This window comes from Ipomoea triloba, chromosome 12 (genome assembly GCF_003576645.1).
Source record: "Ipomoea triloba cultivar NCNSP0323 chromosome 12, ASM357664v1".
In the NCBI taxonomy this organism is placed as follows: domain Eukaryota; kingdom Viridiplantae; phylum Streptophyta; class Magnoliopsida; order Solanales; family Convolvulaceae; genus Ipomoea; species Ipomoea triloba.
Window position 1 is genome coordinate 6,856,089 of NC_044927.1, and position 25,381 is coordinate 6,881,469.

The 25,381-nt window shown below is 37.3% G+C and overlaps 5 protein-coding genes and 3 non-coding genes across 9 annotated transcripts; 3 read left to right on the forward strand and 5 right to left on the reverse strand.

Moving 5' to 3' along the window:
* The first annotated feature begins 1,778 nt into the window (after positions 1–1,778).
* On the forward strand, positions 1,779–3,098 carry LOC115999771 (germin-like protein subfamily 1 member 7). The gene is made up of 2 exons (XM_031239677.1): positions 1,779–1,933; positions 2,411–3,098. The coding sequence occupies exons 1-2, from the start codon at positions 1,813–1,815 to the stop codon at positions 2,977–2,979; spliced, it is 690 nt and encodes a 229-aa protein (XP_031095537.1). The 5' UTR covers positions 1,779–1,812; the 3' UTR covers positions 2,980–3,098.
* Positions 3,099–4,952: 1,854 nt separating this feature from the next.
* LOC115999770 (transcription factor TCP20-like) lies at positions 4,953–6,454 on the reverse strand. The gene has a single exon (XM_031239676.1). The coding sequence runs from the start codon at positions 6,251–6,253 to the stop codon at positions 5,297–5,299; it is 957 nt and encodes a 318-aa protein (XP_031095536.1). The 5' UTR covers positions 6,254–6,454; the 3' UTR covers positions 4,953–5,296.
* A 2,992-nt stretch (positions 6,455–9,446) lies between these two features.
* On the reverse strand, positions 9,447–9,518 carry TRNAE-UUC. Its single transcript has one exon. It is a non-coding gene; the product is annotated as a tRNA-Glu (tRNA).
* A 79-nt stretch (positions 9,519–9,597) lies between these two features.
* TRNAF-GAA lies at positions 9,598–9,670 on the reverse strand. Its single transcript has one exon. It is a non-coding gene; the product is annotated as a tRNA-Phe (tRNA).
* An 882-nt stretch (positions 9,671–10,552) lies between these two features.
* Positions 10,553–12,201, reverse strand: LOC115998312 (50S ribosomal protein L7/L12-like). Of its 2 annotated transcripts, none has more exons than XM_031237851.1 (2): positions 11,966–12,201; positions 10,553–11,522 (listed from the first exon to the last, which is right to left on the reverse strand). In XM_031237851.1, the coding sequence occupies exons 1-2, from the start codon at positions 12,117–12,119 to the stop codon at positions 10,948–10,950; spliced, it is 729 nt and encodes a 242-aa protein (XP_031093711.1). In that variant the 5' UTR covers positions 12,120–12,201; the 3' UTR covers positions 10,553–10,947. The 2 variants fall into 2 exon arrangements, with proteins under 2 accessions (XP_031093711.1, XP_031093712.1); XM_031237852.1 differs by having other exon boundaries at positions 10,553–11,606; positions 11,966–12,108.
* Positions 12,202–15,560: 3,359 nt separating this feature from the next.
* LOC115998947 (probable leucine-rich repeat receptor-like protein kinase At5g49770) lies at positions 15,561–21,259 on the forward strand. Its single transcript, XM_031238622.1, has 19 exons — positions 15,561–15,797; positions 16,478–16,601; positions 16,696–16,767; positions 16,891–16,965; positions 17,049–17,120; positions 17,205–17,366; positions 17,457–17,531; positions 17,610–17,681; positions 17,784–17,855; positions 17,972–18,040; positions 18,130–18,204; positions 18,299–18,370; positions 18,459–18,593; positions 18,682–19,154; positions 19,237–19,389; positions 19,478–19,617; positions 19,699–19,918; positions 20,055–20,290; positions 20,400–21,259. The coding sequence occupies exons 1-19, from the start codon at positions 15,713–15,715 to the stop codon at positions 20,916–20,918; spliced, it is 2,901 nt and encodes a 966-aa protein (XP_031094482.1). The 5' UTR covers positions 15,561–15,712; the 3' UTR covers positions 20,919–21,259.
* Positions 21,260–21,345: 86 nt separating this feature from the next.
* LOC116000563 lies at positions 21,346–21,447 on the forward strand. The gene has a single exon (XR_004094138.1). It is a non-coding gene; the product is annotated as a U6 spliceosomal RNA (small nuclear RNA).
* On the reverse strand, positions 21,423–24,990 carry LOC115998948 (aminoacyl tRNA synthase complex-interacting multifunctional protein 1). The gene is made up of 3 exons (XM_031238623.1): positions 24,375–24,990; positions 23,603–23,809; positions 21,423–21,835 (listed from the first exon to the last, which is right to left on the reverse strand). The coding sequence occupies exons 1-3, from the start codon at positions 24,909–24,911 to the stop codon at positions 21,692–21,694; spliced, it is 888 nt and encodes a 295-aa protein (XP_031094483.1). The 5' UTR covers positions 24,912–24,990; the 3' UTR covers positions 21,423–21,691.
* Between the last annotated feature and the right edge of the window lie 391 nt (positions 24,991–25,381).

Sequence of the window (25,381 nt, forward strand, 5' to 3'; positions counted from 1 at the left end):
ATCATCTTTGGTCAAATAATAATTATTTATCACAATGAAGAAATTCAATATTATTAAGAACATAATATTAATATTTAGTGGTAGAAATGGATTTAAATATGGGGTAAAAATATGACCAAATATACTCTTATCAACTATTCAAAATGGAATCGTTTAAAATATTAGAACGTTGTATTTTATCAGCATTAACTATGTTACTAGTATTAGCTTAACCTTATTGTTTACGGTCCAAATGCCATTTAACAGAGAGATAAAAATTACAACTTTCGAAATAATTAAAGGAGTAATGTAGATATATAAATAATTTGTGGGAGAAATAATGCGCTATATGCATATAATTATTCAGGGACAAAAATACTATTTTTCCTATTAAAAATTAATTTATAATTTTATTTTAATATATTGATAGCCTATTAATAAAATAATATATAGAACCACTAACAATTGAATTAAATTTTCCTACTATACCAAACTAATAAATATTACTAAATGTTCAACAATTTTTTTTTTAAATAAAGATAAAATAAATTAAAAATACTTATAAGGTATAGATAGATCAAAATATGGGTTAATTCCATTTTTAATTTTTTATTAGATTTATTGGTGGCAATCCAATTTTAATCTTTTTTATTAGAATGTTCACATTTGGTCCTAGTATTAGTGTGGTATGACCGTTTTTGGTCCTCTATCAACAAAACAATATTAACGTCGTTAAATACAAAGGCATTTCGGTCTTCAATTATAGATATTTTCAAAAAAAATAAAAAATAAACATAAAAATATAGCAGTCAACTCACTTTGTATATGATGGCGGGAATTATTCCCTGGACACCGTGCATGTACGTTGGTCGGGAACGCCTCTTAGGGCGGGCCTAGCCCGACCCGACCTAAAGATCTCGCCTTCCCGACCTTCTTTGCCTACCTGGCTTGACCAAGGGTTAAACTCATGGAATGGCTTCGCAGTCTTCAACTCATCGAACTATCTTGGTCGGACCGACCTACTGGTGCTTCGTGGTACTGTGTGGTGTGCTCAAGGATATCAGGGACGTGGCTAAATTCCCTTGGGCCTCAGCCTGGATCCGTGCATGGCCTCCACGTGCCGTACATGTCGTTGACCCGGGACATGTCCCCTTGCGATCCATATAAATACCACATTTATTACAGTCAGAGAGGACTTTTGGCTATTTCTACACAGCTATTAGCGCGGATACCTCTGACCCACTGTCACGTATACCAGGCTCTTCCTATTAAACCAACAAGCAGACTAGGCTAATGATCCAAACCCAGAACTAACTGACCTTGAACCGTACATCGTAGAGAATACTCTCTGTATATACTACATCAGTATAAAAATGATCAAAACACCTTTCTATTTAACGACAAGATCATAATAATATTATGATCAAATGTGAATGTTCTAATAAAAAGAGACTAGAAGTGGATGGTCACCTATAAATCTAGGACCAAAATGGAATCAACTCATCTAAATATCTAATAACCGTATTTAATTAGTTGGGTTGAAATTTGCTTCATTTGAAATAGCTTGAGGTCCATGCCCTGCACCTTTAATTGCCTTTATTAGGCTGGAATACGTAACATTTAAATCTTTCAATAAACCTTTGCATGGGAAGTCGATCTCTCCGGCCACCAAAATTTGAGTAAATAAATAAATAAAAATAAAATAGAAAACATATACATTCAAGTCTATTTGAATTGGTATATAAATAGGCATGCACCTTCCCCGTTTTGAATCTAATATATCTTCTAAAAAACCTTAACAAAGCAAAGGCATTTAGAGAAATAGGCACAAAAATGGTGAGTCTCCAAATGGCATCCATAGTCCTATTGGCTTTACTAGCTTCGTTTGCTAGCGCACATGATAACAACCCCTTGCAAGATTTTTGTGTTGCAGTTAACGATTCCCAAGCTGCAGGTACACATTTACATTTTCATAATGCCTTCATATAATTTCTCTCTTCTGTCAAAAATGGTGTGAGATTGTCTCATTGATTTTTGCCTGTGAGACCAATTGGGATATAATATCACAATTTTAGTTACAAGAATTGTAATATTTGTCATTAATATCAATCAATTTATCCTAAATAGTACCACAATTTCACTTTTGAATACTACTAACATCTATTATATGTAACAATTTATTTATTTTACATTGGTATAAAATTTTCACTAATATAAGCTATGTATTATGATTTTTATCATAAATAACAAACAATTATTCTAAATTGGACATGTCACGGCCACACAGATTTATGTTATGTTCTCACACAAGCGTGACTTTTTCTTTCTTCTACTTTCAAATATTATCTACTGAACTAGTGAATTAAGCCCATGCCAGCGTTACTCTTTCTTTCTTGGTTAACTATATTGGTTGATACATATATGCGTGCAGTGTTTGTGAATGGGAAGCCTTGCAAGGACCCAAAACTTGTTGAAGCAAATGATTTCTACAAGGCCGCTGGGTTTAACACCCCTGTTGGAGGTTTTAATCTTAATTCTTTGGGACTGATAGTAAAGTATCTAAATGTGGACCGATTCCCAGGGCTGAACACCATGGGGTTGGCAATCGCTCGTACAGATTTTAAACCCAATGGCCTAATCCCACCCCACATCCACCCTCGAGGCAGTGAGGTTGTGTTTGTTCTGAAAGGCACTCTTGAAGTTGGCTTTGTCTCTTCAAATCCACTCAACGGTCAAAAGAATAAGCTTTTCCCCAAAACCCTTAAACCTGGCGACGTCTTCGTTTTTCCCATGGGACTCGTTCACTTCTTCTACAATGTTGGGCGCTCCAATGCTTTAATGTTTTCGGCTTTCAGTAGCCAAAAGCCAGGGTATGTCACCCTTGCTAATTCTGTCTTTGGATCTGAACCGTCAATTTCAGACGATGTTCTCACCAAAGCATTCCGCCTCAATAAAAATGTCATTGACTCTCTTCAATCACAGAACTGGGAACGTATCTAATAATCTGCTTATCTGCTTCGATCTGCATGTGCTAGTATATTATTATTACTTAATGTACTATTAAATAATGAATGAATGTAATATTATGTGATTTCGCTTCCATTCTAAATATTTGTAATGTCAGTGATGGTATACTCTTTTATTAAATAAAATATGATCGAAGTTTATTATATATGGTATGAAATTTTGTAAGTTATGTTGGAAAAAATAGCATAAAATGGTATTTTAAGTGGTACAAATGTATGTGAGTCCACTCCAATTTGGGCCGGGTTCTTCGTCTAAGAAATTGGTTCGCAGAGTTGACCCGTAGTTTTTGTCCCACATTGCACCACTATTTATACAAGTTATGACCGTTCAGAATCTTAATTCATCTCCTTTCTTTACCTACTGTGATCAAAACTTAGTTCGTCGGGTTTCATTGTTTGAGTGAAGTTAAAAATTAAGGGAATATTCCGTTACTAAGAAAAAGGGTGAAGAAATAAGTAAACAGGCCTATATGAATTTGCTTTCAACTTTCTTACACCTCCCATACAACAGTTGTATGTTCTATCTGTCAATCCCACTGCTACATACATATATGATATATCATATCCAGCAAAAATATGATTTGATCGCATGGAAGTATGGAACATACCTTGACTCCTCCAAAATTGGAACAGGCTCCGGCAGACCAGAACAGTGCATCCCAGGCAATGCTCCATGCTTCTGCAATTTCTTAGGCTGCACATGCCAGACCCCCAGGCCCCAGGGGTCTAATGTTCCATAAAAGGCTGGGTGCTGATGTTTTCAGTGTCCACAGCCATCCTATTCAACTTTATAAAACTGAATAGAACACATTGAGCAGATGAGTCTGATGATAAATAGAATCGGGTAAAGTCAAAAACAAAAACAAAAAAATCACAGCGGCTGCCAATAGTTCCATGAAAACAGATAGCAAAAGCAATAGGATTCTAACCCTTATGCTTCACTGTAGAGAAAACTAATTGCTACAAGGCACTACTACATCTGGTCATTGCACCGCAAAAGACAGTAGGGAACTGCAAAACACGGGATCTTCTGTGAATTCATGCAGACTTTAGTCAGCTACAGAAGAAACCATGCATTATATTCTTTTATAACCCACTTATGGTTTATAAATCACTCTAACTAAGACTACATAGTAGTGAATCCAACAAGGCAGAGGGTAAGAGCAACTTTTTTTGCTTTGATGGATCAATGGTCAGAATCAATCAGTACAGGTGTAAAAAAGAAAATGAGCTCAAACTAAATTGAGGAGATCAATAGCTCAAACTAATTCAAAATATGGGTGCCAGATAGATCAAATATTCATCTTAGCTACAGGGATATCTATCTAGACCGTAAATGGCAATGAAACTTATCTTTCACAAAATTGAGGCAAAATTTCACACTCCCTCACCCACTGTCAGATTAACGCTCTTCAAGTTTGCATTACTTGCCTTTAGAATTTTACTCTGCTAATAGAAGTTTTCAGTATTTTATGTGTAAATAAAGCATAAAGCCTAATAATTGGATTGTGAGCTCACAATTCTAAGGTATGTTGTTTTTGGACCAAGTGCCAGAAGAGTACACACTAACTTGTTAAAACTTAAAAGTTGTTCCAAACACCTACTTTCTGTGGTAACACAAGATTAATGCAAAAGCTCAAGGGTAAATGAATGCATTCAATAGCAAGATATGACATGAAAGATAGTGTAGCTATTGATCTGAAGCTCCGACTCATATAAGGCCACAGAAGTATGCGAAATTTAAGAAAGGCATGAGAGCTGCAAATATGAAGAATGAATAGGAACATGAATCAATCAAACACCACATATACATACAGAGAAAATGGATAATTCTGACTGAGTAATACTAGATCTATTTCACATGTAGTTGACAGACACTCTACTCATATCCAAATGCGGAAAGGTACGCAGCATTCAAGTGCAAGAGATTAACGGTAACCAACATACTTCTTGAAACAAGCATAACATTAAGTGCAAATGCAAACTACTTGAATGGCAATGTTTCACCTGCAAAATCCAGAGCAGAAGTGGCTCTATATATAACAACAACATAGATAGACAGCCTCTAAATCTCCATACAGAGAGAAATAAACAATATACAGTAGTAGAACAATAAAGAAAACAAGAAATAAGCACCTGAAGTTCCAAGGGGAGGATGAGTGGTAAATTCAAGGCAAGTAGTTAAGGTGTAATGTATACCCTTCTCTCTGCCAGTATACAATATATACAAGTCACTCATGCTATCCACAAGTAGTAAAACACATACTATAATATAGTATAAAGAATATCAACTATTCTGATCCCTGAGAATCATCCTTAGGAGAGGGTTGGTGCTGTTCTTGCATTCTGGGCTGTTCTTGCATTCTGGGCTGTTCCATCTGCTGCTGCTGGTGATAAATATGGGTCAAGGCTTGATTGTTTAAAGCCCCTATATGAGCATCTTGTGATAGCCCAAGTTCCAAACCAGGAAGCTGAGGGTTAGTGGCACTTAAAAGTGAGGTAAAACTCATGGGATTGATTTGGGTGAAAGGTAGGTCAAAACCGGGGAATCCACCCTTGTTGTGCTGATAATTTGAAGTTTCGTTTCCCAAATTGGTAGTAGAAGTTGAAGAAGATGAGGATGGTGATGACATAAAAGCGGCAGCTGGGGGCCATAGTCCCGGCGTGGACATATGATGGTGTCTCCCTAAATTCCCACCAATTAATGGCCAAGCGGCCCTACTATTACTATCAACGGCCCCTATCTGAACTTGAGCCCCCAATTCATCCAAATTCTGATTATGCAATCCCATCCCTATAGCCATAGGCATAGAAATTGAAGCTCCGGCGGCCGCCAAGGCCGAGGCAGGCATGCTCCCACTCCCCGTTGCCGCAATAATCGACGGCTCCGCCTGCTGTAAGAGCCACTGAATGGTCTCTCCGTCGGATTTGTGGCCTAATTCTCGGGTCAACTGGAAGATTCTGGCGGCGCAGAGAGCAGGCATCCTAATCCTCCTCCCTCGCCCTTCCACTTTGGTGTGCCTGTCCTTATTGGAGCTTCGCTTTGGGGGAGCCAACTGATGCTGCCTCTTGCCGCCCTCTTCTTTGTCGGCCACCATAATCTGAAAGTCTTTGACCTCTGCTACGGCTCTTTTATTACTATTCTCATCCGTGTTGTTGCTCGTATTCATCATCGCCTTGCTGGTGGGGTGTGGGATGTTCGACAACCTTTCATCTTCCTCCTGCTGATTTGAGCCCTTGGGATCCATCAACGGAACGGGTATGCGTCTATTCTAGGTCGTGTGTGTTTGTTTGCGCATCTTTTCCAGCCTTACAGTGACAGGTTTGATTGAAGAAGCTGAACTCTGAATCGCCCAAAAAGTCTTTTAGTAAAGTTTTCCCAATTTTGAACCCTACAGACAACAGTTCGATTATTTACAGAATTACAGGAGAGTTAAATGCTGAGTTAGGGATGCAAACAACCCGAGCTCTAGCTGTGCTCGGGTAGGCTGGCTGTCATTCGGCAATTTTTTATATAGCTCGATTCGATTGACTTGATAAGTTGAGCTTGAGTTGGAGCTCGACTCGATTGGCTTGAATTGATGTCAAAATTTTGACTTCGAGTTCAAGCTCGAGCTCAAATTTGACCAGTCAAATTGCATAACCAAAATAGCATACTTCAATGAATCGTCAAAATTTTGACTTCGAACTCAAGCTCGAGCTCGAAATTGAGCTCGAATTTGACCAGTCAAACTGCATAACCAAAATAGCATGCTCTAATGAATCGCAAAAATAAATAAATAAAGAGAACAAGCATAAAGTCATGCAGAGTAGTCATCATTGATGTCAACAAAAAAAAAAATCAAAGAAGAACAAAGGAAAAGGACCGATAAAATTCTTAAAATCACCGAAGAATTTTATATAAAGAAACTATCTAAAAGTAACAATGAGAAAAACTACCAAATTATCCCTCTCGCATTGAATAATTAACAACAACAACAACAACAACAACAAAAAAAGAAGCTAATAAATAGTCAATAAATCATAACCACCAGATCCTTTCAAATAAAGAGCTCAAATTAGACCACAAGTTCTCTCACCTGGGAATAGGTTCTCATTTGAACGGTAGCTAGAATGTCAGAGTGGCCACTTTGACGTGCTCCCAGCTCTCCCCGCGTATGTTGGGGCGCGCAGTGCGCTTCAAACGCACGAGATGTGTGTGTGTTTTTTTTTCTTCTCTTGTAAAAATCATGTATTTGTAGGAGAAAAACCTATTCAAAAATAAGTGTTTCCATCTTTTCAAAAACATAACAACCAATTTTTTCTCTGCAAAAATCTAAAAAAAAATCATGTATGTAAATGCTCTTAAGGTTCTAACAAAGAGAGTGGTAGGTATAAGAATCAGAATCACTATAGTTGATTCTTATACCAACCACTCTCTTTGTTAGAACCTTAAGGGCATCTACATATATGATTTTTATTGAATTTTTCAGAGATAAATCTTATTGCTAAGCTTTTTTAGCAGATGGGAACACTGATTTTTAAGGTTTTTTTTCCTACAAATACATGATTTTTGCAGGAGAAGAAAAAAAAATAAACAAACACACACATCTTGCAAGTTTGGAGCGCACTGAGCACCCCACAAGCATGTGGAGAGCTAGGGGCGCATCAGAGTGGCCGCCAACTGGCAGCCACTCTGACATTTTAGCTGCCGTTGATTCCTTTTTTCTAATTTTTTTTTAGTTGTCAGAATATACTTTTTTCCTTTTCTTTTTCTCTTCCATTTTTCTCTCTTTCCTACTTGGTTTCCTAAAATGTTGTGCAAAAACCAAAGTTGCTCTAAATCTGGTTCTTACACACAGTGTTAGTCACTAAGAATTGAACCATCCAACAAAGGAGAATTTGACTTGGATAGATTGAGACTTATTAATAAACCCTTACAGCGTGTTTGGTTCATGGAATAGGTCGGGAATGGAATACCATTTCCGGGAATAGACCTATTCCACTATTTGGTTCGTCATTCTATTCTTAGGAATAGCATTCCCATGAATAAGCTATTCCCTTTGCAGGGGGAATAGTCATTCCTAGGGGACCCCCTAGTATTAGTTATTCCCAAGTATTTGAGAATAGCTTTTATATACCCTTTTGTATTATATTATAATTCTTATATATATTAAAAATGTAAGTAATAATAATAATAATACATTTTTATTAATCTAAGTTATGAGTTGATTTTCAAAAAATAATAATACATTTTTTATATATGGGTATTTATGTCTTTTAAACACATTCCATTTATATTCCTTAAACTAACCAAACATTGAAATTACATTCTTAAAGTCTATTCTTTCGGCGAACTAAACAATAGAATACAATTCCTATTCTATTCCTTACATATTCCATTACCTATGAAATACTATTCTCATTCCTTTAAAATTCATTCTATAAACCAAACATGTTGTTAAAGTGTGTGTGTATATATATAGATAGATTAATTTCGAATTGAGGTAGGAATAAATTTGACCTTCCTAAGTTGATCTTATTTTAGTTTCACGATGTATTCGAACTAATCAGTAACCACATATATATATGAAGTTGATTATAATATTTTTGATTGATTAAACAATTGATGAGCATATGATAATATTTTTTAATATTTTGATGTTGTGTTAAACATTTTCTAAGTGTTAAAACCTACATCAAGCAAAACTTTAGACTCAACAATTAATCAATCTATATTAAGTTATTTGAGTCAACACAAGTTGAACAACTTCACAATATGTGGTTGATATTTGGAGACGTACTACTATGCTTAGGGTGCTAAGTAAAAAGAGCTCAAGTAACAAGTTGGTATCACTCGTAAAAAGCTACTCCTCTGTCACATTTCTTTAGTAATTTTTGATTATTTTTAAATTTGATTTTTTGTATTTAATAATACTTTTAATGTTGTTTCTAAATATATAAATTTTATATATTAATACTAAACTTAATATTATGAAAAGTAAAATTAAAATTAACTTCAGTCGATTCTCATTAATCGAACCAAACAAACAAAATGGGACGGAGAGAGTAATATTTTGTGACTAACTTCATGATCAAAGTACAAACTAATTCATTATTGTGATTGTGTAGTAACAAATTACTTGATGAATTTCTTCCCAATAAAAAAGTAGAAGAATAGACTATATACCAAGATTACTAACCAATATTGAACTACTATACAAATCTCTCCCCTTTATTTATTAGCTCAGTTACTTGTGCTGTTGTGTAATCCAAATCTTCACTAACAAACGTTTCAACAACAAACATTGTGTGTGCTTGTGTTACAAATTTTTGAACCATTTTTGCAGTCAGTCATTGGATGACAGGCTGAACCATTCTCCATGAACCATTGTCGTAATGTTATTTATTAAAACAAACAAATAAACTGAAAGATTGCAGTTTTACATTTGAAAAACTGAATTCCGTTGCCGGGAATCGAACCCGGGTCTCCTGGGTGAAAGCCAGATATCCTAACCGCTGGACGACAACGGAACAGTTGTATACGCTATCTGTTGAAATATATTAAACCAATATTCATATGCTTTACATTGAAAACTAATGGAAACAAAAATGCGGTGAACGTGGATCGAACACGTGACCTTCAGATCTTCAGTCTGACGCTCTCCCAACTGAGCTATCCCCGCAAGTGAAAGTGCCTTTGCATTTTAGTTATACGAAAGCAGTTTTTTTAACGATAATCAATTATGTTCCACATATTGCTTCGCATAGTCATTATTGCGTCTTCAAACTCTGATCAAAAGTTAAGAGTTAATCTGTACTAGATTTATATGTGATATTATGAACTCACCACCTCTTAGTTTCATTAGTATTCATGTAAATCATGGTAATATATCTTTAATGAAATTTAAATAAAAAAAAAAAAACCAAAATCATATCCTTGTATTTTCCATGAACATGCAACTTACTCAAAAATGTTTTGTGCAAATTATTGTAGGCCGGTCTACAGAGCAAATTATATGTTAATTGTGTGGACCACGGTCCAAAATATCGTCGTGAATATTATGGATATAAACAATGTACATTATGTGTTAAAATAATGTACATTACATGTTAGAATAATGAAACGAGCTAATATAATGTGCATTACGTGTTAAAAATAATGTACATTATTGTACATAGTGTACATAAACTATGAGGAGTGGGGATTGTAAAAAGAGGTAAATTGTAGGATGTGTCTCAGTAATGCAGGGTGAGTGCTTGCTTTTTGCCCTAAGGCTGAGATCTTCTACACCAACACTTAACCTTTCGACCACTGAAAAACAGTAGCGGTATATCTCATTTTCTTCAGTTGCTTGATATATGCAGCATACAATCTCTGTATCTCTTCACTCTCCAGACCATGTTTCCCTTTCCAGATATAAATTGCATTCATTATCATTCTTTTACATGGTAGAACATGCTGTTCAGCATCAGTGGCAGCAGAAAGGAAGTGAGACATGATATGCATTTTTGTTATTAGAACCAACCAATCTTTTCAAGAGGATGTAAATATACTTCATTCTCAGTTTTTTTTTTTGAGGGATACTTCATTCTCAGTTCATCAACTGCATCCCCCATCAAATACACACTGCCTACAATTTTACAAAAATCCTATCAGTGAAATTTATGTAATTATTCAACATAACAGATTGCACAATGCATTTAGTTTTTTCAAACTGATAATGGATAAATTGGAGTAGATAATAAAATTATCCACTATTCATGACTATCGGCTTTGCCAGACCAGCCAATATCTAGAAACCATGTTTATTTGGAAGAGAAAAAAGTTATCTCCAAAAGCATAACAATTCCAATGGCTGAATTTAAATGCTCTTCTTCATGCCTCTGGCAAAACAATCATCCAAGAAAGGAAGGTTCATTTCATTTTCGTCGTCCTTAGGAAGAACATAATCCCCGCCCATCACTCCATCACTGCAACTCCTCCAGCAGCTTTGATCTTTTCTATTATGTCATTTGCCTCCTCTTTGGTGACCCCTTGCTTAAGAGTTGCGGGTACCTTTTCTACTAGATCCTTGGCTTCCTTCAATCCCAAATTTGTAAAGCCACGTACCTCCTTGATCACCTTGATTTTTGCAGCTGCATCGAATTTCTCTAGCTTAACATCAAACACTGTTTTTTCAGCCTTCTTCTCCTCGGTCTTTGATGCTCCAGCTCCAGCTCCAGCAGCACCAAAATCCATGCCTTCTACCGAAATAGGTTTCATCATGGGATGCTTCAATCTCTCTCTAAGTACAGGGCCAATTTGTTTGCGCTCCTCAGGTGCGAGGCCAGCAATCCGTTCCACAAGCTGAATGATCTTATCGGAAGGCGGGGGTCTAGGGCCATATGGATCATACACAGCAGGGTATTTGTATCTTCTAGGCACCGCATTTGGATCTCTCGGAACAAAATCAGGTTGGAAAGAGCGAGATTGCAAAGGTCCTGTTATTCCACGAAGAGCCATGGAGGATCGAAAAGTTGCAAGAAGCTTCATGGCTTGTGGATGAAGAGAGACAATGAATTACAGGAGAAATTTCATTTACTTGGAAGGAATTATTTGATTTTGCAGCTCTTATCAAGCTATTAAGAAGCAAAAATGAGATGTTTAGTCAGCCACAAGCACAAGTAGGGCATCATTAACTAGCATAACAAAGATGAAGCTCTACACTATGTGTACTGGAAGAGATCCAACAGTAAAGATCAGAAGAGATCCAGAGGGGAAAAAACAAAAATGTTTCAAAAAAAAAAAATTGCCTGCATTTACTAAGAGCTTTTAGTCAAAGTTCAAGGAATCATATACGCAGAGCTACTCCAGATAAAAATTCAAACACTGATATACAGAACACATAAAATTATTCATTAATACAATATTGATATCAACATTTTTATCATCATATGGAAAATTAGTAAATTACAATATATAAAATATTCCTAAGTACCTTCTTGCCGGAGTGTCGGAAGGACGGCAGGGCTGGCAGCGACAGGCGTGGCTAGGCTGGTCGTTGGCGGCGGACGGGGAGGTGAGGCAGCGCTAGGAGAGGCTGTCGGCGGCCGGCGACGCTGGTAGACGGAGGCTGAGATTTCAGAAATCATAATGGTGGATTGCACCCATGGCGAATGGCCTGTTGCAGTCTGCGATTCTATGTCCAGGCTCTGTACTTCTTACTTTTACACGTTTAAGAACTAGGGTTTAGGAATTTATGTTATAAATTAATTAAGTCCTTTAGATGATTAAAATTTATGATTTAATAATAAGGTCCGTTCGGGAAGTAGTAAAATTATTTTGGAAAATATTTTAGGAAAATAAGTCATTTTCTAAAAAGTATTTTTCTTTTAGCGTTTGGTTACATTCTGAAAAATTATCTTGGTGTGTTTGGTTCATTTTCTGAAAAATGAGTATAATTATTTTTAATTTAGAATATTTAAAATATACAATGATAGTGGTGGTGGTGGTAGGTGGTGGGTGGTGGGATGGTAGTGGTGGTGGTGGCGGCGGCGATTGATTGGATGCTCTACTGTTATAAATGGAAAATGACTTCTCTCTCAAAAAAAAAAAAAATGAAGTCATTTTACGAAAAATCCCCTCTATCTTCCATTGACTACACCCATATTTTTCATTGACTTTCATTTTCCCCTCTAGCCAAACACTAAAAATCCAAGAAATTATTTTTTGGATTTTCAAACGCACCCTAATTTTGCATCCGACTCAACATCTACTATCTCACTTAATCTCAAAACCTTTCTTTTCAATGATTTGAATTTTTTACAAATTTTTCGTAGAGAAATCATTTTATCTAAACTATATTTTAATTATTTATTTATTTATTATTCCGTATAATTTTAAAATTGTAATTATAATAAAAATTAATTCTTTAAAATAAACATACCAACATTAAATTTAATTGATAATAATAAAATTAAACTACTATTTGCTTAAAATTAAAACCTACTACACTGTTGTTAAAAAAAAATTGAAGTGCCTAAAAAATTTAAATACATTATATTCAAATGAAAAAGGATCAATAAGCCTATAAACTTTATCTGAAAAGTCAATTAGGTCTCTAAACTTTCAAAAAGCGCAATTACACCATTTAACATGTTATATTGAGACAATAAAGTCAAAGAACTTGTAAATGACCTGCTATTACATGTCATTTCGATTCTGACAAAAATCCGGTTTTGGTCGAATTGTCGTCTGTTGCCATCTACCGTAGAAGGCGACCACTCACCTTCCGCCGAGGAAAGCAGCCAGTTGGTCGCCTTCTCTGGTATCCGGCGACGGTTCGATTGTCACTTGATTTTTGCCAGAGATGATGTCGGAACCTAGATGACCTATAATAGTAGATCATTTACCGATTCTTGGACTTGATTGTCTTAATGTAAAATGTTAAAGGGTATAATTGCACTTTTTGAAAGTTTAGGGACCTAATTGATTTTTCATGTAAAATTTAGCGATTTATTTGACTATTTTCTCTATTTAAATTAATTGTTGTTGTTGTTTTGTATATGTTCAACCAAATCTGAGTGAAGTTGATGATGCAATTGCGAGTCATGTAAGTCGGAATTTCTTTGTAAATATGGTTGAAACTCTTCAGTTGAGCCTTGTGACACTTATATTGTTGATCCAATTTCTTCGTCTACCCAATTAAATACACTGTCAGATTCATCCTCAACAATTATGTTGTGCAAAATCATTCAAGTAGTACAACTAGTGTATACTTCTTCCCGCGTATGCTTGGGGGATCTATTAATCCAAATAGATCTATGTGCATTAAACTCAATGACCTTGTTGTTTATGGATGTGACTTAGCTTTGAATGTGAAGTGATCCTACTTCCCTTTCTAATATGCATCACATAAGCCTTTCTTTTCATAGCAAAGATCCAGTAAACTTCCTACCAAACCATTCCTCGTAAGCTTTTTAATCGTTTTGAAATTAAGATGACTCATTTTTGTTATGCCAAAGCTAACTTAATTGCTTAGATCCTTAATTGATTAAGCATATATCAATATCTTTCATAATCCAATCCACAAGATAAACACTCTCACATTGCACCAAGTTCTTGTTTTTTTAAAATATTTTAAATTTTGTAATGCTGGGAATTTTTCCTAAAAACTTCCCTCTCAATTTCCCCTCTTGATGTGGCAACACCTAATTGGATTATTTAGTACTCTGTATTTAATTAAAAGTGTGTGGAGTTAACCAATTCATGACACCCAATGAATATAATTATATAAGTCACATCAAGAGTGAAAAATATTGGGAGAAATTTAGGAGGGGTAAATAGCATTTTAATAATAATAATAATAATTACTCTGTATTATTATTATTGTTGTTTTTATTAATATTATTATTTCAAAATTTACCTACAATAATATGTCAAAATTAACTAATTGCACTTTTTTCATAAATTCATGTTCTTATATCTAATTGGATCTTCTCTTTTTAAGTTGAAGGGTCCAATGGCAAGACCTTGTGGTCTAGTATCACCCGGTTGGACTCCCATATGGAAGGGAGTGAGTTTGAGTCAATAATAGAGACAATATTGACTGCATTATAATAGAGTCTGTAATTCTCATAAAAAATTGAATGGTCTAATTACACTTTTCTAATATTGTGGAGGCTTATTTAACCTTTATTACCCCTAAAATCAATAATCAAAATTATAATAAAGTTTAATTATTTGTAATCAATATGATTTATTAGATCGATATGATGTTTTCTCACCCCCATTAATTCTAAGCGACTAATTTGTAATCATTCAACATAATTTTTATCTGAATAAATAAATAAGTAATATAACATATGCTTTAGCGGTAAAAAAAAATAAAAATAAAAATAAAAAATTCATCTAATGTGATTTATTGTGATGAGTGACCGTCTCATAAGGATAAAGTGTTTTTGATGATTTATCCGTAAGATTGATCGAGTAAAGTTGGAAATGTAATACGTATGCTCAGGAATAAAGTGTTTGTTACTTATAAGAAAAAATGTAATACTTTTGAAGAAAAATGTAAAAGTAACAAACACTTTATTCTTGATTAGTATTCACTTTTCGGTATAAGTATTACATTTTTACCTTGACACAACCATCTCACGAACAGGAATCCATGAGACAGTCTTACACAAATTTTTGCGTATTGTGATGGAATATTTGTGGGATTAGGAGTGACATAATTCAACAGTTAAGTAATCAGAGATATTTCATATTTAGATTGAGAGTTACTCAACCATTTTCCTTGTACTAGGTAAGAGAAAATGGTGGGAAATGAAGAAAGCTTATTATGCAAAGTGGAGGGTCCCTTGGGCTAAATGATATTTTGTAGTTATTATTGGGAGGGGAAAGACGGCAAAGGAGGATGATTATGATGAGCAGCAGCGGGTAGAAACAATCATTGCAAAGCCTATAGTGGGAGGATTGTTGAGTTGGTTGAATTTTCTTGCTTTAATTTGAAGACAAGATATATGATTGAATGAAGTGGAATAGAATAGAATAGAATAGGCCACTCGCCAACTTTTTCAAACTCTTCATCACACCGCCCAGTACACTATACTTGAAGGAACCTAATAACCATTCCATTTGCTAAACAACACCACACAAACTCTTACAAGCTCTCCTCTCATCTGCACCAAAGAGAGAGATAGAGAAAGAGAGAGAGAGTGCATGCGTGTGCACATTCCATTCCATGGCAACCCTCCGGCTGCTGCTCCCCTGCTTCATCCTCTTTGCATCTTTTCACTTCATATTCGCCGAGACAGACTCTCGGGATGGTACTCTTACTATATCTTCAACACCCACAAATGTATTTGTATTTGAGTATATTTGAGATTTGTCACATTTTTGGTTTGACGAGAGAAACCCGCAGTTACTACCTGAGGGTGTACATTGGGTAAACTCTACCTTGTGATCCTAGTCAACAAAGGACCACAAGGAGGTAAACTGTAAACCAGTCTAGGTTGCCCGTAGCTGACTGGCTCAAACCAAGAAAGCTGGGATTCGAACTCGTGATCTTATAGTTACAAGTTTGTATCCTTAACCATCTTGGTTGAGGTAAACCAGCTTAGGTTGTCCATAGCTGACTGGCTCAAACCATGAAGGCTGTGATTCGAACTCGTAACCTTATGGTTACGGTTACAAGTTTGTATCCTTATTCCTTGGCCATCTTAGTTGAGGTAAACCAGCCTAGGTTGCCGATATTTGTCGCATCCTGAATGGTAAAGTTGTGGTAAACCCTGTTTGGGCATTGCCATTTCAGGATAATAACATGATTTTCAAAACAGTCCTGATCTCTACTCTGATATTTAAATACTACCATTTCTGCTTCCTTAGAGTTTAACTTAGCAGCATTGCATTGCACTTTCTTTTTCTGCATATATATTGCCATTCTTGTAGCTTCATAGAACTATGAAATCTCCTTTAATTTTTAACCAAGTACCACACTCAAGTGCAGTAGCTGTGCTCACCTCTCTGAAAGACCAGTGGCAAAACACGCCTCCAAGTTGGGACGACTCCGATGATCCTTGTGGAGGATCCTGGGAAGGAGTATCCTGCAACAACTCCAGGGTCACTGCACTGTAAGTACTGTACTGTTGAGTCATCATTTCAGACCTTGTCAATATGTTTTGCACAAAAATTTTGAGTGGATTTGTTCACTAATTGCATTTTCAGGGGACTGTCAACTATGGGTTTGAAAGGAAAACTAAATGGTGATATTGGGGGTCTTACTGAATTAATATCCTTGTGAGTTTTCATGAGACCAGTAACATTCTCTTCTTTGGAGCAGTTTTTAATCCGATAAAGCACAACTGCACTAGTTTGTGAAGTAATAACCTCCTGTTTGTTGTGAACTTAATTGTTTTGCAGAGACCTGTCATTTAACCGAGGCCTCACAGGCTCCATTTCTCCGAGGATTGGAGATCTGCAGAAACTAAGCATACTGTAAGATCCAAATTAAACTCGGAACTGATCTTGACGATCAACTCTATTCCTGATTAAGAGTAATGGGTTTGTTTTCTTTTCAGAATTCTTGCTGGGTGTAGCTTTAGTGGCAGTGTACCTGCTGAACTGGGGAAACTTTCAGAATTATCCTTCTTGTAAGAACATGAAAAACTTTGAGAAATAGGTTGATTGATACCTGTAGTTGTTTTGCAACTAATTCAATGTTGGTTCCTCGATAGAGCACTCAACTCAAATAACTTCACGGGTGAAATTCCAGCGACTCTGGGTAATCTCTCCAAACTCTACTGGCTTGACCTGGCAGATAATCAGTTGACAGGATCTCTCCCCGTTTCAACGGGGAAAGATCCTGGACTGGATCTTCTGAAAAAGGCAAAACACTTGTGAGTGAACTATTCTATTTCAAGCCTCGCCATTGGTTTTCTATATGTCTATTTTTCCCCAGCAAGAGTCTGATTTTCAAAGCTTCGCAGCCATTTCAACAAAAACCAGCTTTCAGGCACAATTCCCGCCAACCTGTTTAGCGCTGACATGGTGCTCATACATGTGTAAGTTAGTCAAGAAAGAATATATGTTGTCTAACCTTGAGTGGCCTTCTCTGATAATCTATGATTCTGAAATGGCAGACTATTCGATGGAAATCAATTTAGCGGGAGTATACCATCTACGATAGGACTAGTTCAGACACTTGAGGTTCTGTGAGTACATCAACCATCGAAAGTTCACCTGCAGTTTCATACCTATGCTTCCGGTTTCTTAGTTTTTGTTTGATTTGTACTCATGTAACTTCAAATGTGCAGCCGGCTTGATAGAAACCTCCTTAATGGTAGTGTCCCTTCAAATCTCAACAACCTGACAAGCATGATAGAATTGTGAGTACCTTTAATTCTCCATCGGAAAAACAGAAAGACTTTTTTTTCAAATTTGAATGACTCTGCAAGTGCTTGGCCTAAATACCCTTTGTTCTTATATTTCTTTCCCCCGGCAGGAACTTAGCACATAACACGCTCTCTGGCCGACTTCCAGACCTGAATGGAATGAACTCCCTTAATTATGTGTAATTGCATTGGAATTTCCATATTATCGTTTTCCCAACTCAAATCTAGATTTTCAGATATCTGAAACATTGTTTCGATCTCTTCACAGGGATTTGAGCAACAATTCCTTCAGGCAGTCAGAAGCTCCAGATTGGTTCTCATCTTTACAGTCACTCACCACTCTGTCAGTACTAGCAATCTCATGAATTTAGACTGAATTCTTCAATTCCTTCTTTGTATCGATTTCAAGTGACAAGTATACATGGTCTACTGCTCAGGGTGATTGAATATGGCTCACTTCAAGGACCAGTGCCACAGAAACTCTTCGCTTTCCCCCAGATTCAACAAGTGTAAGTCCAGTAAGCTACACAAAAGAGGAAACTCAGTTTGTTTTTCCACAAAACGAAATAATAGAAATGCCTCAAAACCTTTTGACAGGAAACTGCGGAACAATGCTTTTAATGATACCTTGAATATGGGCAGCAGCATAGGTCAGCAATTACAACTTGTGGATTTCCAGAACAATGAGATATCAGCTGTAACACTTGGCTCGGGATACAAAAATACATTGATGTAAGGGAATTCAACCTAGAATTAATCAATCAATCATTTTGATGAGAACTATTACCTCTCAGATTGCTCATTCCATTTCATTCTTCAGATTGATAGGAAACCCAGTTTGCACCTCTGCGTTAGCTAACACCGATTACTGCCACCTTCAGCAACAAGCTACAAAGCCGTACTCTACCAGCCTGGCAAACTGCGGAAGCAAATCCTGTCCCTCTGATAAAAAACTCAGCCCGCAAAGTTGTGACTGCGCTTATCCATACGAGGGAACATTTTACTTCAGAGGACCCTCGTTCAGGGAGTTGTCCAGTGTTGAACTGTTCCACTCTCTTGAAATGAGTCTCTGGGTAAAACTAGGACTCACCCCTGGTTCAGTTTCTCTGCAGAACCCGTTCTTCAACATTGATGACTATCTTCAGGTGCAGTTGGAACTCTTTCCATCCACAGGAATGTATTTTAATAGATCAGAGGTTCAGAGGATCGGATTCTCCTTAAGTAATCAGACATATAAGCCACCTCCAGAATTTGGACCTTACTATTTCATAGCATCTCCTTACACTTTTCCAGGTATAAAACAATGAGTCAAAAGTGTATTACAAATGTGAAGTCTTATGAAAAGAAAATCTGACTAAAAATTTGGCTATTTCAGCCGAGCATGTAAGAACTTCCATAAGCTCAAGGGTGATTATTGGAATAGCGGTTGGTTGTTCCTTTTTGGTCCTATTGCTTGTTGGCCTGGGGATTTATGCAGTTCAGCAAAAGAAACGTGCTGAAAGAGCTATTGGAATGAGCAGACCTTTTGGTAACTCTTATACTCTATCGAAAAAGCATAATGGACATTTTGTTAAAATCTCGGGGTTTGACTTGGCTGCTTGATATTTTGTATCCAGGATCTTGGGCTCCAAGTGGCAAAGACAGCGGTGGCGTGCCCCAACTGAAAGGGGCCAGATGGTTCTCTTATGATGAACTCAAGAAATGTACAAACAACTTTTCAGAAAGCAATGAGGTTGGTTCTGGAGGATATGGCAAGGTATGTATGATGTTGCAGTTTATAAGGAAGGCAACAACTTGTCGGATTTAGGGTTTATCTATAATCTCCTCTGATGCCTAGGTCTATAGAGGATTGCTCTCAACCGGGCAAGTGGTGGCCATCAAAAGAGCTCAACAAGGATCAATGCAAGGAGGAATGGAGTTCAAAACTGAAATTGAATTGCTTTCACGTGTCCATCACAAGAACCTCGTTGGCCTTGTGGGGTTTTGTTTTGAACAAGGAGAACAAATGTTGGTATACGAGTTTATGTCAAATGGAAGCTTAAGGGAAAGTTTGTCAGGTAAGCTAAAATGTATTCTCTGAAGTAATCCCAAGTATGCAAATTTTGGGACAATGTAACTAGTGGTTTACTAAAATAAATTAAAGAAAGAAAGAAAGAAAGAAAGACTAACGGAATATATTGACTTGCATGACAGGAAGAACGGGCATTTATCTTGATTGGAAGAGGAGACTCAGAATTGCTCTTGGTTCAGCCAGAGGATTAGCTTATCTACATGACTTAGCCAATCCCCCTATTATTCATAGAGATGTGAAGTCCACTAATATTCTACTGGATGAAAATTTAACAGCAAAGGTTTCTGATTTTGGCTTGTCCAAGCTTGTAAGCGATTGCACCAAAGGTCATGTATCAACCCAAGTTAAAGGCACGTTGGTGAGTAGTACTAAACTAAAATGAAAGATGTGCCAAAATGTATGTGAGGATTCATTTTACACGTACCTCTCAATCTTCTCTTGCATGACTTCCTAAACTTCGATTGCAGGGTTATCTGGATCCTGAATACTATATGACTCAGCAGTTAACTGAGAAAAGTGATGTATACAGTTTTGGTGTTGTCATGCTTGAACTGATCACTGCCAAGCAACCAATTGAAAAGGGCAAGTACATTGTCCGGGAGGTGAAAATGATGATGAATAAGGACAATGACGAACATTTCGGATTAAGAAATATGATGGATCCTAGCATTAGAAACGCAACCACAAACCTTTCGGGGTTTGGGAAGTTCGTAGAGTTGGCAATGCAATGTGTGGAAGAATCAGCTGCTGACCGGCCAACAATGAGCGAGGCGGTGAAGGCCCTCGAAACCATCCTACAAAACGATGGGCTAAATACTAACTCCACATCCGCGTCTTCCTCAGCCACCGACTTTGGATCCTCTAAAGCTGTTCTTGCACACCCTTATCACCACGATGGTTTACCAAGAAAGGAGATTCATGACAGTAGTGATGCCTTCGACTACAGCGGGGGGTTCACACTTTCAGCAAAAGTCGAACCCAAATGATGATCCCAGATGTTCTTCATTCCCTTCTTTTTATGTTCTTTAATTTATTCTTTCACAACTTGTGTCAATCCTTACAAGACAGCTATATTTAATGCCTTTATGGGAGTTTTTGTATGCTGCTCTTAGTTCAGGACTTCAGTTGTCTAGGTTGTTGGGAAGAACTACAACAGCTTGTCCTGATAAAGATGAATATATCAATTAGGGTTGACATATATATGCTTTCGTACAAGTGTATGCATATAGGATCAAATTATGTATAGATCTGAGGTTCCAATCAACTCGTAGTAGAATGCAGCTTACTTATACTTGTATTCAAATGGATTTCCCAGGAAAAGTTGACAGAATCCAGGTTTGCAACTTATTACATCTTATTCCAAATATGTAACTAGTGAAAATGTCAAAACCTTTCATACTCAAGTAGTTACCCGTATCCTTCAGAGACATCCAATAAAATTGGAATGATATGCAGAAGATTAGCATAGCCCCTGCAAAAGGAAGACGTACTAATCGAGAATTGGTAAATTACACTAAAGAAACATCAATAGGGCAAAATTCCATACAAAAAATTTAAAGAATATAACATTCTCCAAATTAAATGCTATATTTAATATGCTGCACACCCTGTATTGTGAAGAAATGTCCCCCTAAAGCTAAGAAAAAATTACAAAGCATTAATTTTGTTTCTTTCATAATGAGCAATTCCGCCGAAAAGCTAGAAGCCTGTCAATTGGTAGGACAACTGACAAATCAACTTGGTGAAGCCTTCATTTTTATTATGACACTCTTGCATTAGCTAATGAACTGCAGACCACTAAACCCGCTGGCGCTCGCATATGATATGAACCAAGCATAGCAACACAAGTGTCATTGGTTTTGAGATGTGGTTGCACTAATTCCCAAATTTTTTTCTTCTGAACCTGCAGAGGAATGAATTGTGACAAGTGTAAGCATAATTTGAATACAAGCATTTCTGGCACAGGTGAGGCTAGTTGCGCTGAATTTAGTGCAACTTCTCCATGAGATAGCAACAGCTGATTGGCATCAACTAAAAAGCTGATGTCTATCAATGCCAATCAGATGCTGTCACCTCATGAAGTGATTGAGTACAACTATCACTATCCTGCTCACACAACTCACAAGTTCCAATCAGTTGCAAAATCAAAAGCTACAGACTTGGAACCACGATGCATGAGCAACGAAAAGGTTGCAGCCATAAAAACCAACCTCCTATGCAATATGCAAACACATTGGCTTGAAAACTAGCCAAAAAAGTAAAAGCTTTCACAGATAATATGTGCAGATAAGGGACCATTGTATAAGGCATTTCATTGTTGCTAAAGAATTATTACACTACAGCAAAATAGGAATAAATAGTTCATTAAACAACCTGTTTTACTTGATAGTTAGGCTCTAACAAGAGAAACTTGTCTACTTTATAAGACCAAATTATTTTCATTCTTATCAAGGTGCAGAGTTGCAACAAGTAAAATGTAAATTGCCAGAAGAGAAAATATGCCAAATCCACTGTCAATGGCGACCCCCCCCCCCCCACCCCTCTCCCAACCACCACCACCCCTTACAATGGATCAATTTATCAAAGAACTTTTCTAAGTCATTCTCTGCAGGGATGCTCAAGAGACAACATATCACTAGGATCCTTGGCCAAAATAACAGAGAGGGGGAATGCTAGACAAAGAGAACGGGAGGCAAAATGGAGGAGTATTGAGTATATGTGTCGAAGGTTTTTGGAAAGGAGAAAATGCAGAGGTTTTCTCACTATTGGGTTCTGCAGAGATTTCATTGAGATTCTAAGCAAAACTAACGCTCCCTAACTTCTGCTAATTGCCTAATTAGAAGAAGATATGTAGAGAATGTAGTGATGCTTACTGATATGGACGAGAACTATGATCGCACTATAAGGTAGTTGAGGGGATCTAAAAATATTCTTGGTAAATAGTATGCCTACTTAAGGACATGAAACCTAGGCAATTAAACTTCTGCAATAAGTAAATAACAGTTGGTATGACCAAAATTCTAAGAGGGGGAAGTCTAGAAGAGAATTTAGCAACCCAGAAATGTGATGGTAGCCACACAAAGTTGTGTTGAGAGGTTTCTATTCTTTAATCCATTGGTTGTTGAAATTTGAAAGAACTTGAGAGCTCCAGAAGGGTTTTCTTCTTCGTTTTTTATTTTCTCTTTCTTTCTTTCTTTATATATTTAATTATTTTAACAAGTGGCTTTTATTCACTAAATGAAAGCACCCAAAAGGTGTTTGACAATACTTCAATGGATTTATTGAAAAGGAGTGAGTTTCACTGCCTAACTAGGATAAGGAATGTTAATTTGTTATATAGCACCATTTTATGATGGGTTTCCTTATAGGCGAATGGGCAATATCTATCTCATTAGACTTTTCAAGAGGGTGCTCTTTCCTCCAATACCATATTTAGCAAGTGTTGGAGGAGGAGCAACATAACCAAGATATAAGGTCTTGATCCAACCAATCATAGGCGAAAATAATGTGAAATTGCTCAAAAGTGTGAGAAGCACTCTCTACTCTCTTTGAATTTATATATAAGCCTATGACAGCCTTGAGCAGCTAAGGAGAAGCATACACTACTGATTTTGCATAACCATTATTTAGCCATTGCAACCAAAGTTCACATTTTACATTGAGATAGTACCTGATTCGGTGTTGCGGCCTCAGGTAATTTGTCCTTTTCATCATCCAAACCAAACCATACCCTTTCACCAGGAACTGAACCCTCAGGTGGCAGGAGGAGCTCAACATTCTGGTGCGACTCATCAGAAGCAGCCATCAGCATCCCACAGGATTTGACACCACGCATATTTCTTGGCTTCAAATTAGCAAGGACAATAACATGCCTGTCCTGCATGAGTTAGAATTTAAATCATAAGTGAAAAGACCACAGTTCAAATAGGAATGAGACCAAAACAATGAGGAAATAGGAGAGCAGGGGATTTCGGAGATAACAATCTGTCAATTTCAGAAGTGATATCCAAATAGCTAATCCTGTCAAACTATATATATATATATATATATATATATATATATATAGGGTCATAATCAGGTGTGGCCGTGCCTTCCTGTGCGGTTTACACCACTCAATGTTAAGAAACGCATCACTAAATGTTAAGAAATACACCACACAATATGCACTATTAGGTACACATCACAAAAAAACACACACTATGTATGAAAAAATACACAACACAATGTTCAGAATGCACAATTAGAAACAGCACAGTGTTCAGAATCACAATTAGAAACAGGGAGTTATGAGGTGTTTTTATGCATTTTCATTATGGTGCATTTCTTAACATTGAGTGGTGTAAGACGCCCGGTCACATTTGAACAAATTTATATATATATATATATAATTAAAAAAAAAAAAAAAAAAAAAAAAAAAAACTGCTGAATGAAGAATCAAAGACCTGAAGATGTTGGAGGGGTACATAATTAACAAGGCCGCTGCAGATGATTCGGGGTTGGGGCTCGCCAATATCGACCTCTTCAACATAGAGCGAATCAGCCTCGTCGTGTTTCCAGGCCCTAAGGATTTTCCCAACCCTAATGTCCAGGGTGTTGGCCGCGTCCTTAATCTCCAGCATCGGCTGATTAGCAGACGAAGAATCTACCGATCTAGAAGCAGAGGAGGCGGAGTTATCATCCTCCTCTTTGGAGGAAGAGGTCGTGGCGGCGGTGCTGTCGCTGTAGGAACACTGGGAGAAAAATCCTCCCCGTCTTCTTCCAGAGAATGCAACCGCCAATTTGCTGTGACTCAAATCATTGTGAAATGAGGAGGGGAAAGCGTGGCGTGAGAACGCAGGCGGAGGAAGTCTGAGGCCCTTGTTGTTTGCGTGGAAGCAGATGCGGAGAGGAGAGGGAAGAAGAGGGCGAAAGGAAGAGAGCAGAAGGAAGGTGGTTGTCCCTTTCAGCACATTATTCGCTCCCACCATTGCATAATTCATCACTTCCCGTTATCCGGACACGAGAGCAGCTGCAAGTCCTTCTCCTTACCCTCACTGGCTTACTGCACGTCTGCACTGCCTGCCGAGCACTTTGTTTTTGAGTTAATACCTCCCATGTTACTCCTATTATTAGCGATATACCAATAGTGATCACTAATCTTTTAAATAATCGATAGAAGTCCTCCAAGTTTTAAAAAGTTACTCCCGTAGTCCTCCTTTAACTTTTCTGTCAAAAGGCATTAAGTGAGAGACAACTTAACGGAGGACTACAGGTGGTAACTTTTTAAAATTTGGAGGACGTATACTGGTCGTAGAGCTGTCAATACGGGCTCGCGGGGCGGGGCGGGCCAAAGCCCGGCGGGCCGCGGGCCTAAACGGGGCGGGCCAAAAAAGCCCGCCCTTTGGCGGGCCTGGAACTTCTAGGCCCGGTCCGCCCCGCCTAAGGCCCGCGGGCTAGGCGGGCCCCCGCC

Excerpts from the sequence above, each read along its gene's own strand:
- LOC115998948 (XM_031238623.1), bottom strand. The coding sequence starts at position 24,911 with ATGAATTATGCAATGGTGGGAGCGAATAATGTGCTGAAAGGGACAACC. Across the intron at positions 23,810-24,374 it reads TACCCCTCCAACATCTTCAG|GACAGGCATGTTATTGTCCT; the intron begins GTCTTTGATTCT and ends TAACTCATGCAG. Across the intron at positions 21,836-23,602 it reads AGGCCGCAACACCGAATCAG|GTTCAGAAGAAAAAAATTTG; the intron begins GTACTATCTCAA and ends ATTCCTCTGCAG.
- LOC115998947 (XM_031238622.1), top strand. The coding sequence starts at position 15,713 with ATGGCAACCCTCCGGCTGCTGCTCCCCTGCTTCATCCTCTTTGCATCT. Across the intron at positions 17,682-17,783 it reads GTTCAGACACTTGAGGTTCT|CCGGCTTGATAGAAACCTCC; the intron begins GTGAGTACATCA and ends TCAAATGTGCAG. Across the intron at positions 18,041-18,129 it reads ATGAACTCCCTTAATTATGT|GGATTTGAGCAACAATTCCT; the intron begins GTAATTGCATTG and ends ATCTCTTCACAG.
- LOC115999771 (XM_031239677.1), top strand. The coding sequence starts at position 1,813 with ATGGTGAGTCTCCAAATGGCATCCATAGTCCTATTGGCTTTACTAGCT. Across the intron at positions 1,934-2,410 it reads TAACGATTCCCAAGCTGCAG|TGTTTGTGAATGGGAAGCCT; the intron begins GTACACATTTAC and ends ATATGCGTGCAG.
- LOC115999770 (XM_031239676.1), bottom strand. The coding sequence starts at position 6,253 with ATGGATCCCAAGGGCTCAAATCAGCAGGAGGAAGATGAAAGGTTGTCG.
- LOC115998312 (XM_031237851.1), bottom strand. The coding sequence starts at position 12,119 with ATGATTTCTGAAATCTCAGCCTCCGTCTACCAGCGTCGCCGGCCGCCG. Across the intron at positions 11,523-11,965 it reads TCCGACACTCCGGCAAGAAG|CCATGAAGCTTCTTGCAACT; the intron begins GTACTTAGGAAT and ends TTCATCCACAAG.